The 16,466-nt window shown below is 41.2% G+C and overlaps 1 protein-coding gene across 2 annotated transcripts in view; it reads left to right on the forward strand.

Moving 5' to 3' along the window:
- Positions 1 to 16,466, forward strand: part of NCOR1 (nuclear receptor corepressor 1) — a 55,876-nt gene that overhangs the window by 28,165 nt on the left and 11,245 nt on the right. For both annotated transcript variants that reach the window (XM_054647275.2, XM_054647277.2), the window contains exons 15-33: positions 2,453 to 2,583; positions 3,059 to 3,276; positions 4,918 to 4,980; positions 5,326 to 5,465; positions 6,176 to 6,302; positions 6,964 to 7,519; positions 8,220 to 8,349; positions 8,617 to 8,812; positions 9,349 to 9,519; positions 9,694 to 9,854; positions 10,233 to 10,353; positions 10,457 to 10,558; positions 11,043 to 11,140; positions 11,922 to 12,090; positions 12,523 to 12,663; positions 13,915 to 13,998; positions 14,492 to 14,748; positions 14,854 to 15,214; positions 15,696 to 15,920. In XM_054647275.2, the coding sequence (XP_054503250.2) occupies positions 2,453 to 2,583; positions 3,059 to 3,276; positions 4,918 to 4,980; positions 5,326 to 5,465; positions 6,176 to 6,302; positions 6,964 to 7,519; positions 8,220 to 8,349; positions 8,617 to 8,812; positions 9,349 to 9,519; positions 9,694 to 9,854; positions 10,233 to 10,353; positions 10,457 to 10,558; positions 11,043 to 11,140; positions 11,922 to 12,090; positions 12,523 to 12,663; positions 13,915 to 13,998; positions 14,492 to 14,748; positions 14,854 to 15,214; positions 15,696 to 15,920 (3,451 nt within the window). The remainder of the gene's footprint in view (positions 1 to 2,452; positions 2,584 to 3,058; positions 3,277 to 4,917; positions 4,981 to 5,325; positions 5,466 to 6,175; positions 6,303 to 6,963; positions 7,520 to 8,219; positions 8,350 to 8,616; positions 8,813 to 9,348; positions 9,520 to 9,693; positions 9,855 to 10,232; positions 10,354 to 10,456; positions 10,559 to 11,042; positions 11,141 to 11,921; positions 12,091 to 12,522; positions 12,664 to 13,914; positions 13,999 to 14,491; positions 14,749 to 14,853; positions 15,215 to 15,695; positions 15,921 to 16,466) is intronic.

A 16,466-nucleotide genomic window follows, 5' to 3' on the forward strand; every position in this document is an offset into this window, starting at 1 on the left:
ATTATTAATTAGCAACATCTCTACCAGCTAGTAAAAAAGAACTTGAGAGGGTTGAACTGCCTGGCTTGCCAGAACTTTTATCTTACAGATGCAGAAAGCAGCTCACCCCTTCCCCCTCCCGTGCCCCAGCTTTGTTTGAAGCTGATATTTTTCATATCTCTCAGGAGCAACCTGAAACTTTCTTGCTGATTGGCAAACACAAGTCATGTAAGATTTATGAGGTGCTCCAGGATGGGCTTAGGCCAATAACAGGTGCTTCAGCTTAAACTCTTAATAGTTCATATATTTTTGTAAAGTAGAAGGCAAGCAAGTGGAATATTGCAGTGGAGGAGATATTAATCATGGTAAGGACATTGAAGTCCTTCGGAGAATGCAGTGAGCACAACTGGGCTCAGGTTTCAGTGTGGGGGGTTCCACATGAGAGAAACTGAGTGCTGGAGCAAGGATGTGAAGAGGTGCAAGGCTAATAAAATTCTGATGTGTGTTTGTCCTCAAACAGGTCTAAAAAGGGCTTTTTATAAAATGCTGCCTGAACTGTTCCAGAGTGTCACAGAGGCAACTGAACAAATGTGTCTTAAACCAAAGCTTGTCAAATGTAGAGCAAGTTTTTAACACAGAACTGAGAGAAAGCCATGGCTGTATGGTGCTTTAACTTGCCTATCCCTGGAAATGTTCAGGATAGGGCTTGGAGCAGCCTGGTCTGGTGGGAGACATCCCTGCCCATGGCAGGGGGTTTGGAATTGGATGATCCTTAAGGTCCCTTTAAACTCAAAGCATCCTGTGATTCTATGATTCCAGAGAATTCCTTGAATAACTGGTTTAAAGCAGGTTTCTCTAAGTGCAGTTTTACATGAGTGTGGTGGCTGAGCAGCTCTCAGTGCTGGCTGTGTCCCTGCAGTGTGTGTGGCTGGCAGCAGGTGGGAGGCCAGGGATGAGAGCAGACAGAAATTCAGGGCTGTGTGTGACGGGGATCACCTCTGGTGACTCCGGGGAGATTAGAGGGTGCTGTGTGAGAGGGGCAGCACTGCTGCAGGAGCTTAAGTGGCAGAATGACACCATTTCCTGGAATAAACACGTTGCTGGGTCAGGCAGCCTCTGCTAAGGAGCTCTGTGATGTTGCTGCTGGGTGGGTTTTGCCCTTTTGAGCCGTGCCCTGAGCTCAAGCCCATCCCCTTTGTGGCCAGTAAAAGTTTCAATCAGCAGATGAATGTGCAGGAACGTCGCTGACCGAGGCTTCGACTCCTTCAAGGTTTGTGTTTATGCATTGATTATGCAGCTTAAATAAAGTTATGGGTAACAGAGAACCAACCAAGTGATGTTAACTTGTCCTATTAAGAACAGGATTGTCAACAGCTGTTTTCTAAATAGATTAGATGTAAAATAATTTTCTTGAATTTTTTTTTAATGCAGTTTTAACTCCTTGTTTTCAGGTCAGTCTATCTAGCAAGGTGGAAATAATTTATCTTAGCACGTCTCTGACATCTTGCTTGAAGGAAGTCTTTGCATAATCAATAACCAGCACCTTAATTGCTAATAATTTGCAGCAAGATGATAGTGGTTAGTGTTTAGGGTTTCTGCTCCAGTTCACATTGTTAAAATGTCAAAACCAAGTCAGTTTGTGACTATTTCCAGCCTCAGTTTAGTTAGTGAAACAGTGACACCTGCTGCTGCACTCATAGGGAGGTTGCTTCCTCTGTGAAAAAGAAAAGCCTATTTTGGGGAATTTTTCAGTAGACTGTAAAATCTGAGTTCATTAAGTGCTAGAACAGCAATCCTGTAATTCTCTGTCCTTGTCTTGTTGTTCTCTGTCCTTGTGTTTCCATGAATTGCCAAATGTACTCTGGGTATCTGTTTGAGACAAGCACAGTGCTTGTAAAACTGTCATCTCAGCAGAGAAAAGAGTTTTTGTTGGTTCTTTTAATAATTCTTTCTGTAAACTCGCTGGAAATCTATGTCTAAAATACCCAAACCAATTTTTTTAACAATTATATTTCTTAAATACTAGTGGCAGTTCTGAGAAAGCCACTCAGAGTTGCTGATAACTTTCATGCTCCAAGACCTTCTGCTCCCCAGTTGTAAGATCATGTTTCACTATAAAATGCATGAAGTTAAAAATAAAATCTGAGAGGAGCAACACCCTCACTGCATGGGTCAAACCTCCCTAAGCACTTTTAAAATTCAGCTGTTCATTTTTAGTGGGCCACACAGCAGCCAGTGTGTGATTGTACACAATCACCTCCATGCTCATGCTGCAGAAACCTCCTGTACTTCCATGGAATTTATATGATATAAAGCAGAGTTCTTCTGTTCTTATGCTGACCACTGTGCAGTGCCTGTAACTTAAAATATTATCAAGTGGGAAGTAAGCAGCATCAGTTTTTGTGCTGCTCTGAGGACAAGATGCTGCACCTTTGTCTGATCAAATTATCATCTAAATCCTGTTCCATTTCAGCAACAGATTGCTCGTCCTTCTCAAGAAGAAAAGGTAGAAGAAAAGGTAGAAGAGGAAAAATCAGACAAATCAGAAAAAAAAGAGGAGGAAAAGAAAGATGAGGAGGAGAAGGATGAGAAGGAGGAATCTAAGTAAGTGTGTATGTGCTGAAATGCATGAATTCACCCTAGATTGCAGGTTTTGGCAAGGATCAGAACAGGATTTGCATTAGCCTGCCAGTGAAATCTGAACTGAAAACTATTCCTTTTGTGTATGAAACAATTTTTTTGGACATACAAATTTCTCTGTCTTGTTAAGTTAAACAGATCAGTGGAAAAAGTAATGGAATTATTATTTTGCACATGTAATAATTTCCATATCTTGTTGATTTGGGCTTTTCTCATATGTTCTATCACACATGAAGTGTTCATATTTTCTTTGAAGTTGACAAAATCATGTATCTGTGTTACTGGCTGGCAACTGGAAGTTGTGGGCAATAAGTGAATTCTGTTTCACTAAAGGCATCTTTTGAATTTGTGGAGTTTTGTTTGTGTCTGTTGATATTCAGGAATATCTGCTCACAATGGCTCTCTGAATGTGACTGAATTATATTTTCCCTATTCCCAGAGAGAATACCAAAGAAAAGGACAAAACTGAAGTTGCACCAGAGGAAACAGAGGAAAGGGAGCAGGCAGCTCCTCGGGGCCGGAAAACCGCCAACAGCCAAGGTCGGCGTAAGGGCAGAATCACCAGGTCAATGACAAATGAAGCTGCACAGGCAAATGCTGCTGCAGCTGCAGCCACTGAAGAGCCACCACCACCTCTGCCACCCCCACCAGAACCTTGTGAGTAGCATTTACAGCACTCCCAGCTGGTGTAGGCTCCTCACTGACACGGGCATGCAGTGCACTTCTGTTTTCCTGTTTAATATTCCAGCTTTATTCTTAGCCCTGCTTATAATTTTTGTGGCTGTGTGGAGCTGCTAAACTTCACAAGTGTAACTTCATGAATAGTGCATGTGCAATCAGCTGACTGTTAGAATGATGATGATGATGATGTGAGGGGAGAAAAGGCAGCTCAGCCCTTGTGTGGTAAAACCTTGTCTCCCTGGGCAGGTTCATGATGGGGCTGCAGAGATCCAGGTGCCCGTGACACAGATTCACTTACAGGCTGCAGCTCACTGAGGATGCTCTTAAATAATTGGCCTGATATTTGAGTACTTCAGGGAGTTTCATAAGCTGAAATAGATCTTGGCACGTTGTTGTTTCTGCATTAGATGGCAAGAGGCTTTTTAAAAATGAAATGTTACTTTCTTGGCTGGTATGGTTAAAAAAGACGATGCAGTCTCTGAGTGTATTTTGGAAAAGGCTGACCTACTTTGTGTTGATGCAGAAATACCAGAATATCTTGTGGCTGGTAAATAATTATCCAGGATGGCAGGGCACAGTGTGGTTTTTTCTTGCAGTGCTCTGCTGTGGCAAATTTTGTTGCTCCTCATGCTTCAGCTGAGTAGTTACAGGCAGCTGCTATTCTAGAGCTTGTAACAACTCTTCTGTTACTCAGATGTTCTGCCTATAAAGAACAGAGTAAGTGGGCACATCAGGTCTTGTATAACTGTAAACAACAGAGATTGTGAGAAACATTCTTGCTCCATTGATACAGTGGGGTTTTATAAGTCTGAAGCAATAGTGGGTTTTGCTTTTGTTTTATTTTGAAACCATTTTTGAAGGATTTTCTGAAAAGCCTAAAATATTCTTTCAGTGGATAAGATACCTTATAGTGTCCTATTTTTGAGGTTTGTTAATGGAAGCTGTTGCAGGGTCTTTGTTACATGCTGTGTGTAATGGCAGATTTTATAGAAAGGAAATGGAGACTGGTGCAGCTCAGTGCTGTTCAGAAATTTAAACAGAATGATACAAAATCCAGAGGAGTGAATGAAAAGCATTAAAGCACTTTGTATCGAATCATACTTAGTTTCCTGCTTGCTTTTACTTATTGGGGTTTTTTGTTTTCTTTTCTTTTTGTCCATTTATCCAGTTGGAGACTCAGTTAATACAGGAATAGTAGATTTCTTGACAACCACTACCAAATAAATAACCATTCCAGCAGTGAGACAGCACTGAACTAGCTTAGAGCATATTGGATTGCTGCTTTTACTAGCTGATGGTAATTACTGACATTTTAAATAAAATTTTAGTGATAAATGCATCTAAGTTACTTACAAATCTTCCTTGACAAAGAATTAATCTCAGTTTTGTAGGCAGAATAGTTTTGAAGAGTTTTCTCTGCTGAGTTTTTGGTTGTTCCTTCTGTATCTCTGACTTGGTTTAATGGAGATTGACTGCTTCCCTCTGACAAGAGAGCTTTCCCCAGTGGCCTGAGCAAGGCATAATGTAAATAGATTGCTTGACTATGGGATTCATAATTGGTGCCATGATAATGAATCCTGGTCTTTTCTCTGCTCAGTGTCTTTGTTTCTCTTTCAGCTTCTACAGAGCCTGTGGAGACATCCCGTTGGACAGAAGAAGAAATGGAAGTTGCTAAGAAGGGTAAACCTTGTAAAGCCTTTGACTTCCTTCTAGATACTTGCATTTGCAAAATTTCAAGGATTCACTGAATCACTGAATATATTTGCTGTGACTTTTGCCAACACTATGCTGATTTGAAAATTGCTGTTGGTTTTTTTTGTATAAAAAGAAAAAGCAAGCAGCTTTAAGAGACAAAATCATCTTTTGAGACTTATGTTGACTCTTTTCCTGTGGGTTACTTAGAACTGTTTGGACAGCAGTACTTCTCTGTCTTGCCTTCCCCTAGGCATTGTTGTTCCATTTATTGAGGTTTGGATAGCTGAGCTATTGATCACAGTAAATATTGGCTCTTTTATGTCTGACCAGGTCTAGTGGAACACGGGCGAAACTGGGCAGCGATTGCCAAAATGGTTGGGACGAAAAGTGAAGCTCAGTGTAAGAACTTCTACTTCAACTACAAAAGGAGACACAACCTGGACAGTCTCCTCCAACAGCACAAACAGAAGGTGAATGCTGTGGACATTGAGTATTTTGCAGGAGAAAACTTGGGTTATTTCTGAAGTCGTGCATCACACTTCACTAAGGCTGTTTTGCAATCTCCACTGATTTCCTTTTCTACTTGTTTTTATGTTGTGACATAAATCTCCTAGCAAGGGTGTCTGGTGCTCACTGACCTGTGACAGTAACCACTTCTTGCTTTAAACTGCAAGAGAAGGTTTTGTACTTAGGTAAAACACTTGAGCCTGAAGAGTTCTTCAGTGTTCTGAAAGTCATGTTCCTCACCAGTGCATGAGCAGCTGTGGATGTACAACAGCTCCTGAAACACAGCAAGCACTGACCTTACCAAACAGAGCAGGACAGGTGGCACAAGTCCAGGAGCTGAAAGTCTGGGGGCATTGAAAGTAGAGTGCTGTGTGTTGGAATCCTCTAAGCTGCAGTACTACTCTCACTGAGGTGAAGAACCTCAGGGTCTGTTAGCTGCAATTGTTCTGTTGTCCCCCAAAAGCGCTGTGAGACCGCGGTTGGTTCCCAAACTTGGTTTTGGTCAGGAGCAGCAAAAGTTGGCCTGAAGTTGGAAAAAGTGTCCCCTTGTGAATGACTGTGCTAAACAGAGATTCTCTGTCCTTCATTTCAGCCTCAGATTGGTAAATGGGGATGTGGTAAAAGGCAATAATTGTGAATTTTCAGTACATTGTCAATGCTGTGTCTTCCTCAGTCTTCGCGAAGGCCCCGAGAGGAGCGAGATGTGTCCCAGTGTGAGAGTGTGGCTTCCACTGTGTCAGCCCAGGAGGATGAAGACATTGAAGCATCCAATGAAGAAGAGAACCCAGAAGACAGTGAAGGTAACTTTTCTGGGAAGGAAACTGGTGTGTGCACAGAAAGCAGCCTATGGTTTGTGCCAATTATATGCTCAGAAAACTGTGTTCCACTTCATGATGTTGTTGTTGTTGTTCAAATGCTCTTTCAGTTGAGTTTCAGCAACTTGAACTCGCTCAAGGGGATGCAGCATTTTTAGAATTTAGCAGCCTAAAGATGTTTGCTGCTTAGTATTTTGAGATGCTTTGATTATGCTGTCATCTGGAGTGCTGAAACAAGTTGAATCAAATAAATGTAACCTTTGGTAGTCAGTAGTCTCAGTAATGCTTCAGACAAGCAAATTCAAGTGGTGGTTTTTTTTTTTTGGTTGTGGTTTTTTTAATACATATTTGTTGGTTGCAACTGCTTATTTATAGACACTCAACATCAGTCAATCTTGGCTGGTCTTTTGTGGAGCAAAAGGCAATAGAACTCATAAACAGTGAATGAGACAAGATGAGTAAGTGTTGGGTTTTGAGTAGTTGGTATTTTTTAGTTGCAGTGTTTCTTAATTCAGCCAATTGTCCATTTCTATTATAAGTCAAAATTGTTGTTGCAGATGGATTGGTTAAAATTGATGGATCCTTATTGCACCCAAATTTTCAGATTTCATTGATTGAACCTTCATGGCAAAATATTTTTCCCCAGGTGCTGAAAATAGTTCTGATACAGAAAGTGCTCCATCTCCAACTCCAGCAGAACCTGCTAAACCAACTGAAGAAACTCCATCTGAGCCCACTGCTCCAAAAGTAACCACTGAGGCCCCAGCAGAGCAGGAATCTGCCATTAAACCTGCAACCAGCACATCTCCCTCCTTACCAGCCCAAAGTGTAACAACAGCTGAAACTCAGAACCCTGAGCCCCAGGTCAAGGAAGAAATAAACACTGAGGCTGAGGAGCCTATGGAGGTGGACAGTAGAAGCCATTCAGCTGAAGCTAAGCCTGTGATTACTCTTCCAGTTCATACCAAAGTAGAACCTGTAGAGACTGAAATGAGGCTACCAGAGAATATTCAAGTGAAAATAGAGAGTGATACCAAAGAGAGAGAGATGGAGAAACCCAAGGAAAAGTCAGAACCAGAGGAAATGGACTACAGCCTGTCCCAGCAAGTGACTGCAGCCAGACCAGAATCCCATTCAGATAATGACTCCAGTGCCACCTGCAGTGCTGATGAGGAAGTTGATGGAGAGCCTGACAGGCAGGGGTGAGTAGGGCTTTGAATGGACAATCTCTGGAGCTGTTTCTCTTTTGGGAATGGCTGACACCACTGAGGGTATTTGAAGTCCTTTCAGTGTTCTGTTGGTGCAGTTCCTGTGTCACCCCAGTGTGGCACTGGAGCCAGTGCCCCCCTCCCTCTCAGTGGTTTAATATACACACAGTGCCAGGGATAGATGGTTAAATGTCAAAAGTATCCAGTGTCATGGAGTGCATGTGGGCTTTGGAAGAGTGCAGGTGATGGTGTTTGTGCACTCCCTTGCCTTTTCAAACATCATCTTTCCACAAATGTCTTAGCCCTCAATGGGAAATAATTTTGTTGTAGACTATTGTTTCTTTTCTGTGGACTAAATACATGTAGTCCTTCCTACCCTTGGTGTTTTTCCAAAGCACTCTCTACAAAGAAGGTTGCATTGATGTAAGTACTGCACACTTAAATTTCTGATATGGGAGATTCTGAGCTCATATTTTGGTATTTCTGTGTATTATGAAAATGTAGCAGCATCTGTTGCCTCCTCTACCATATGTGCTGTGGGACAAAACACAACATGGTTCTGACTTTTCAGCTCTTTGTCCACTTTGATAATTGTGTTGGTTTTTTTGAATTTAAGAGTTGTGGCTGTAATTTTTTTAAGATGTATAATCTTGCTCCTTTTGGTGATATTTTTCCCTTCTATCTCTTTTTCCAGTATCTTCAGCAGAGAGTCAAAGCCCTCACTGTTAAATCCCACTGGGTCAATCCTGGTATCATCCACAATAAAGCAAGGGCAGATGGACCTGCAACAGCTTCACCACCGAGCTGCTGTGATCCCACCTATGGTATGGGCACTTTTCATTGAGTTTTGAAGGAGTGTTTGTTACCCCTAAATCTAGTCAGGAAAAAAAATGTTAAGCAAATAAAGAAAAATATGATTTGCTTTATTATTGTATTTTTCATAGGGAAAGTAGGTTAAGTACAACCAAGCAGCTTAAAACCAGGTGTGAACCTTTTGAAACACCCAGAGTGCAGGGGGTAGCTGAGCTCCACAGCTCCTCCATAAAGTGCCTGTGAGGGTGTCCCTGGCATTGTCCCCTTGCTGTCCCCAGGTTTCCTGCAGCCCCTGCTCTGTCCCTGTGGGCACCCCAGTCAGTGGTTATGCCCTCTACCAGAGGCACATCAAGGCCATGCACGAGTCAGCCCTGCTGGAGGAGCAGCGGCAGCGCCAGGAGCAGCTGGACATGGAATATCGGAGCGCTGTGAGCCCCTGTGGCACCTCCAAGAGCCCCAGTGTGGAGTGGGAAGGTTGGTGTTCCTCAGCTGTGCTTTGTTTCTGTGTGTTACACTGCTGCCTCGTTGGACAGTGACAGTTTAGTGTGATAAGGAACTGATAATGAACTTGCTGGAAGGGACCTGCCCCCTGTGCTGCACTTACTGTTGAACAGCTGCCTTGTAACCCCTTTATATGAAGGCAGAAAACTGGTTCTGTTTGGGCCAAACCCAAAAATGAGTTGTTCCTACAGAGAAAGATGGAGCATGGGGGTGTGAAGAGCAGATGATTCTGTTCTAAGGGAGCCCTTCCAGAAGCTTAAGGTGTAGGTGGGAGTGTGTACTCCATGCAGTAAAACATTCATCTTAACTGTGCTCAAACATGGACACTGGGCACTGAAATAGGGCACAAAAGTTTGGTGGAACACATTAATACTTCTTGTTAATTGCACTGTTTGTACCTGATGGGTGTGTCTAACATTGAAGTAGTCCCTTCTTTAAAACTGTGCTGTGAATTGACTCCAGTTTCTAACCCAGGGTTCTTCTATTTCTGATTACTTCACCCCTCCCAGGAAAACCAGTGGCCTATATGCCTTATGCTGAGGTCAAGAGAATAGAACAGGAAGCACAAGTGCAAAATCCAGCCACAAGGTCAGCATCACCCTACAGGTTATCTCCAAGAGAAGTCAATAAAGCCTCTCCCCAGCCTGAGATGAATGCAGCTCGCTACAGTGTCCCTCCAGGTAAAGATTTGGAGCATGAAATTATCCTCTAAACACTTTGTGAGTTAATAGAAGAAAGATCATTTTCTGTGTGTGCATGTGAATAGCTGCTCTGTGTTCTTCTAGCCCAGTGAGGCTGTACTGTGCTATTTCTGTTCACACTGCAGTGTTTAATGTACAATTTTTCCCCTCAAGTTCTCCAGCCAGCCCCTCACCAGGTGATAACCAATATTCCTGAAGGAGTTCGCCTGCCCACAACCAGACCCACCAGACCACCACCACCTCTCATTCCATCCTCCAAAACCAGTGTGCCATCAGAAAAACCTTCCTTCATCATGGGAGGCTCGATCTCACAAGTAAGAGAATTATTATTTGAAAATCTGTCTTGCTTTTTTTTTTTCTTCACTTTCTCCAATCTTCAACTTTTTGTACTCAGTTATGGAGTCACAGCATTAACCCTTAAGACCTGCCTGTACATATCATTCTAAAAGTCCAAAGGAGCTTTAGAAATGGAGCATTTACCCACATTTAAGGGCATGGATATCCAGTTTAGGTGACCTGCATCTCCAAACTACCAGTGACACTTCACTCCTGCTGCTCTGTGCTTTGGGACATGGCAGTGAGGCACTGTAGCAATTTCCAGATAGGATCACACTAATTTTAGCATTCTCCTGTAAACAGAGATGTGACTCCTCATTCCAGAAACAAGAATTAACATCTGTTTGTTGTTTCAGGGAACACCTGGCACTTATTTAACATCCCACAGTCAAGCTTCCTACGCCCAAGAAACTGCAAAGCCATCAGTGGGTTCTATATCCCTTGGGCTGCCAAGGCAGCAAGAGTCAGCCAAATCTGGTAAGGAAAGAAAAGCTGACATGTTTTATACAGACTATTTAATGATCCATAATTAAAGGAAATTAAAAAACCTCAACCTTTTTCTCTTTCTTCTCCTCAATAGCTTCTCTGCCCTATATCAAGCAAGAAGAATTCTCACCCAGAAGCCAGAATTCCCAACCTGAGGGACTCCTGGTCAGGGCACAACACGAAAGTGTCGTGAGAGGTAAAGAAAGTCACACAGATTAAAAAACTCTTGTCAGAGCCTGAGAAACCCCAGAGAATTAACTGCTGAAGTGCTATTTAAAAGTATTCTATGATTATATATATATCATAAGATTACAGGATTAATTTGTTCCCTGTTTTCCAAGACATGTGTATTTGTAGCTGGCTCCTCCTGTCTGCATGGCTCACTTAAAAATATTTCTTATGAGCCATGCCAATTTCAAAATAAAGTTGCTCACTACAGCAAATTCATCAAAACAAAATAAATTAACTGCTGTAAGTTAATGCTATAAAATACTTAGAGTCTGTAAAAGGCTGTGTTAAAAGAGGAAATGGCCTAACTGCCTCATATGCCTGCTGTTAAATTGAAATTTCCCCTGTATTTTAATGTATACTAACAGTTCTCAATAGAATTTGTAATTATTTCAAAGGGAATGGATTTTTTTTATTTTCTGATTTATCAGGATGTCTTTATTTCAAATCAGGTACCACAACAATACAGGAGGGGAGTATAACACGAGGAACTCCAACCAATAAAGTTTCAGTTGAGACCATTCCTTCTTTGAGAGGCTCCATAACTCAGGTATTTCACCTTTGACTGCTGGGAAGGCTGTAGCAAGACAGATCTTCATCTTCAGACTATCATTGTGAATGTATTTGCATGTCTAAAAAAGTAAATTATTATCACAGGGTAGGAACTGCCTTAGGAAAAGAACTTTCAATCCAATCAGATGTTCAAACCCCACTATTTGAAGTCAGCATTACCGTGATTTCATCTTCATATATATGAGTTTTCAAATAAATAATACCAGAGCCTTTGGTAAACCTAACTGAAGGAAACTTTCCTGAAAATTGCATCACACCTGAGTTCAACTATTCAAACCAAGTGTAACCAGTCTTGTGCAGATTCTATTTAAATCCAAGAAGGGAAATTCTTTTGTCTTACCATTTTAAATGCTGCTGTTTTGGTTGGTTTGGCATCTCTTTGCACAGGGAACAATTGCCTCAATTCTGCTTTGAGATGAGAAGGGAAGGTTTCATTGCTTTGGACAGAAATAAAACCTAATGGCACCATGTGGTATATGTTATCTTCCCCCCAGATGGTATTTATAGGTTAAATGTTCCAGGTTGTAAATGCACTGGTAATATTGTTTAACCAGGTAGCAGAAATAATCTCACTCATATTTAGGTTAAGTGTCTATAATAGAGGCAGAAGTTTAAGCCATACTTGATAAATTAGTTGGTATTATAGCCCTAAGAATTTTTGGGGGGTTTGTTGTATTTCCCCTTCACTCCCCCTGCTCCCTAAAGACTCAGAGGCTGTGAGTTCTGTGCATTGATTGCTGTGCTGGGTTTGCTCCCAGGGTACCCCAGCTCTGGCCCAGCCCGGCATCGCCGCCGACGCGCTGCTGAAGGGAACCATCACCCGCCTGGCCACCGAGGACAGCAGCCCCGAGAAGTGCAGGGAGGAGGCCTCAGCCAAGGGCCACGTCATTTATGAAGGCAAAAGTGGGCATATTCTGTCTTATGATGGTGAGTATTTGTGTATTCTACCTGATCCAAGTCAGGTTCTGCTTTGATAACCCATAGCTGAAATGTTTCTGCTTCCAAGCAGATGCATGTTTAAAATACAGTTCAGCTATTCCTTTGCCATTTATTTCCTATCTGTCATTAAATTGTATTGTGAAAGGGTAAATAACCCTTTCAAAATGACCTGTATTAAAATAAAAATAAATGTATCATGTAACTTTAAACTTCAGTTGAAATATTGATAAATTAGTAACTTAACAAGTAACTTTCTGACACACTATAAAGTATCTTTTTAAGATTGATATTTAATGTTACAGTATTATATTGAATTTGTGTTGGTTAATTATGAATGACCTGTGGTCTCATTAATGTAATATTCATGTGTCCTTTTTTGTTGCCCACATTTCCTGACCACACTCTTGTACATTTTGCCAGCTATTAAAAATGTCCGTGAAGGAACAAGGAGTCCCAGAACTGCTCATGAAATTGGTTTAAAGAGAACCTATGATACAATGGAAGGAAATATAAAGCAGGGGATGTCACTGAGGGAGTCTCCAGGATCTGCACCACTGGAAGGTAAAAACAGCTGCTTCCAAGGTGTTTTATCTTTTATCCATTGATGTAAGAGCATTTAGAGTTTTTTTAGGGTGCAGACTAACAGAGAAGTTAGATTTAAATCACACTAATGACCAAATCCATGCAATAGCACTGCAGTTAGAGCATGCTGGAAACAGGACTGGAGTAGATCCCAGTTTTCTTTTCTGTTTTGCCACAACTGCTGCTACTGCAGGTGACATTTCCTGCTCTCAGCACATCTGACAGATGTCCCTGGCTCTCCACAGTCCCAGTGGTCCTGTGGAGCTCAAACACTGGGTCACACCAGCACAGCCTCTGCCACACCCTTTAGTTAAATATTAATGTCACACTGCCCTGACCTTATGCATTCCTGCAAAAAACCTCTTTGAACTGCAGGATCCTGCTTCAGGGCATCCCCAGTGCTGTGGTGTTTTAATAAACTGTAATCAAACAAAGCCTGCAGAGGCCAAGGCAGGTCATTATATAACTTTTCTGATTGTTTTGTGAAAATACAAATGCAAGAAAATATTTCCTACCTCGACCATGGAGCCTGGCTCCTTAAAAGCATTTTGTCCCATTTTTGGGTAGCCCTTGGAGACTATTTTGTGGACATGTCCATCAGATGGAACAATGTGAATGTGGGGTTTGTAGGCTGCACACAGAAATTCAGTGTTGCCTCTAAGTTGCTGCTCTGGTACTTCCATGCTTTGTCTCATCACTGACACATTTTCTGTCTTCAAACTGTGGAAAATTTTGAGTGTTTTAAGCACTTTGTTTAGATTCTTACTGTAGGCACAGTAAATTCTCTCTTCCCCAATGATTCAGTATGAACTTTGATAATTTGGAGCATGCTGAGGCATATTTTGGAATTTTTTTTCTTGGTTCCACTTCCCACCATGAACACCTTTCTTTCTAGGCAAGGAAAGTGGAGTGTGAGAAAAGCAGTGACTGCTTTTGAAACAAAGGTTAAGCGTAATTATAAAAACACCTCCTGTTTTCTAAATATGTTAAAACTTGCAACTATGCAAGAGCACAAATACTTGAACTGAAAGATGTTTTTTTTAGGGCAGGAGGTGTTTATAACATGTTGCTGCAATGCCTGGCATACTGAGGCTTGGCCCTCTGGGCACTGCCAGGGTACAGATACCATCTCTCATGTGTGAGAAGGAGGGAGGGGGTTTGTTGGTTTGAAGGTTGGATTTTTTTTTAACACTTGTTTAATTCCCTAAATTATTTTCATTTTAATTTTAGGTTTAATCTGCCGAGCACTGCCTCGGGGTAGCCCACACGCTGAACTAAAGGAGAGAACAGTTTTGTCTGGTTCTATAATGCAAGGTGAGGTATTGCAGGCTTAGAAAGGGGAGCATTAATTAAGCCTCAAAAATCTGGATTTCTGAACCTTAAAGTTCTTATTAACTGTGGGAGCTGTGTTAAAAGTGGAGCTTATTTTATGAAAAGTTTTCAGAGCATAAATCAGCAGCTTTTTGATATGGTGTGTTCAAAGCTAGAGTGTAAACATAGATTTTATTTCTTATTGGAAAATAGACTTTTTAATATGAATACTTGGTAATCAGCACTTTTTAAAAATGAACACTAAAAACTCTGTAAATGCATTTATTTCTTTTGTTTCATACCTGAAATAACACGGGAGGTGTTCTGTAATCTATTGTTCAGTATTATTTTTGTGATAATTTTTTTAGACTTTGAGTATCTTAATCACAGACTACAGCAAAGTTTCACTGTTATATATAATTAATTACTCTGCTTATGAAAAAAGAGACTTAGCAGCTATTAATACCACTCATGTGACCCTTTCTTTCTATAAAAGGCACACCAAGAGCAACAGCTGAAAGTTTTGAAGAAGGTTTGAAGTACCCCAAGCAGATCAAGAGAGAGTCACCTCCCATCAGGACGTTTGAAGGAGCCATCAGCAAGGGCAAGCCCTACGATGGGGTCACCACCATAAAGGAGATGGGTCGCTCCATCCATGAGATCCCCAGGCAGGACCTCTTAAGCCAGGAGAGTCGCAAGACTCCTGAAATGGTGCAGACAAGCAGGCCAATCATAGAAGGCTCCATATCTCAGGTAAATACAGAAAGCACTGATACACTCACACAGGACTCAATCAGCTCAGGCTGTGCGAGTTTTTTCCACAACACGACCTTAACCTGAACTTTTCCTCCTCTTCAGGGCACACCCATAAAATATGAAAGCAACTCTGGCCAGTCTGCCATCAAACACAATGTAAAATCTTTAATCACTGGACCAAGCAAGCTGCCCCGGGGAATGCCTCAGTTGGAAATGGTGCCAGAAAACGTGAAGGTGGTGGAGCGAGGAAAATACGAAGATGTGAAGACCGGGGATGCCGTGCGGTCCCGTCACACGTCCGTAGTCAGCTCTGGTCCCTCTGTTCTCAGGTCAACCCTTCATGAAACTCCCAAATCACAGCTGAGCCCTGGGATTTATGATGATACAAATGCTCGGAGGACACCTGTGAACTATCAGAGTCCAATGTCCAGGAGTTCACCCATGATGAATAGAGTTAGTGAGGGTATGTCATTCCTGTCCACAATAAGACAAATGGTTCTATTATTTGAATTTTTTATGTACTCCGTTCTTCTTTATTTTATTCTAGTGGCTTGTCTCAATTTGGAAGTTGGCTAGAATGAATTTTAGAATATATACATATAAGGAAATGAAAATCTGCCACAATAGAAGAGGGAAGTGGGAATGCAATTCAGTCCCAATTTGCATTTGACTATGGATCACATTGAAAGTGGTACCTACAAGGATAATGTTTAAGGGCAGAAGCTGTTCCTGATCTTAAAATGTCTAGATGAGGAAGATGTTTTAGTGAAGTGCAAACAATCTTAAAGTACAGTTCTTTCAGCAGAAGTGTTTTGTGATATAAAATATTCTGTTCTTTCTTGTATTGCAGTCATTGAAAATGTTAGGAGCCAGTGTATTTTTACAGTTAAATTTTCAATAGAGAAATAGGCATTTTATTAACTTGGGTTTTTCATTGCTTTTAGCTGGAGTATCTTCTGGGAAGTCAGCAAATCATGAAAGGAAGAACACACTCACTCCAACACAGAGGGAGAGTGTGCCAGCAAAATCCCCAGTCCCAGGGGTTGATCCTGTAGTGGCTCACAGTCCTTTTGACCCTCACCACAGAGGAGCAACTCCTGAAGTCTACAGGGGTCACCTCCCTCCCCATTTAGATCCTGCTATGCCATTTCACAGGGCTCTGGATCCTGGTAAATACATTTCTGTTGGCTTTTTTAGTTTTAGAAATACTATGAGCTTTGATGCACAGAAAGGATACTTTTATAAGGCAGTCATTGGCCAGTTATAAAGTTATGAGTATTTACAGCTATGGTTTGATATCAGTTTAGTGGTGATTTAATATCTAACCAAGATACTTAGTAAATTAGTATTGTATAATGTTGTAACTTCCCTTCAGAGCTGCCAACTTGCTTCTGTTTGGTTAAAAAGTTCACAGTATTTATAGAAAAGTATTCATGGAATGTATTAAAAGCCTTCAGGAAAGCTTTACAAAGAAGGATGTGGAAGAGCATAAAGAATTAAAGTGTAATTCTATATAATTATATATAGACTTACATATTCTATATAAATCCTCTGTTCAAGACTGATTATTTTCACTGAAGGATTATCAGGTGATACTAAATACAGTGACTTCCTTTTAACCTATCCCTCAGTTTACTTCTGTGAGGTATTTTCTAAGTTCTTTAGGTATTTCAGCCTTTTACATTTTCAGAATTTCAGGATTTATAGTTCTATTA

Source organism: Agelaius phoeniceus, chromosome 20 (assembly GCF_051311805.1).
Source record: "Agelaius phoeniceus isolate bAgePho1 chromosome 20, bAgePho1.hap1, whole genome shotgun sequence".
Lineage (NCBI taxonomy): Eukaryota > Metazoa > Chordata > Aves > Passeriformes > Icteridae > Agelaius > Agelaius phoeniceus.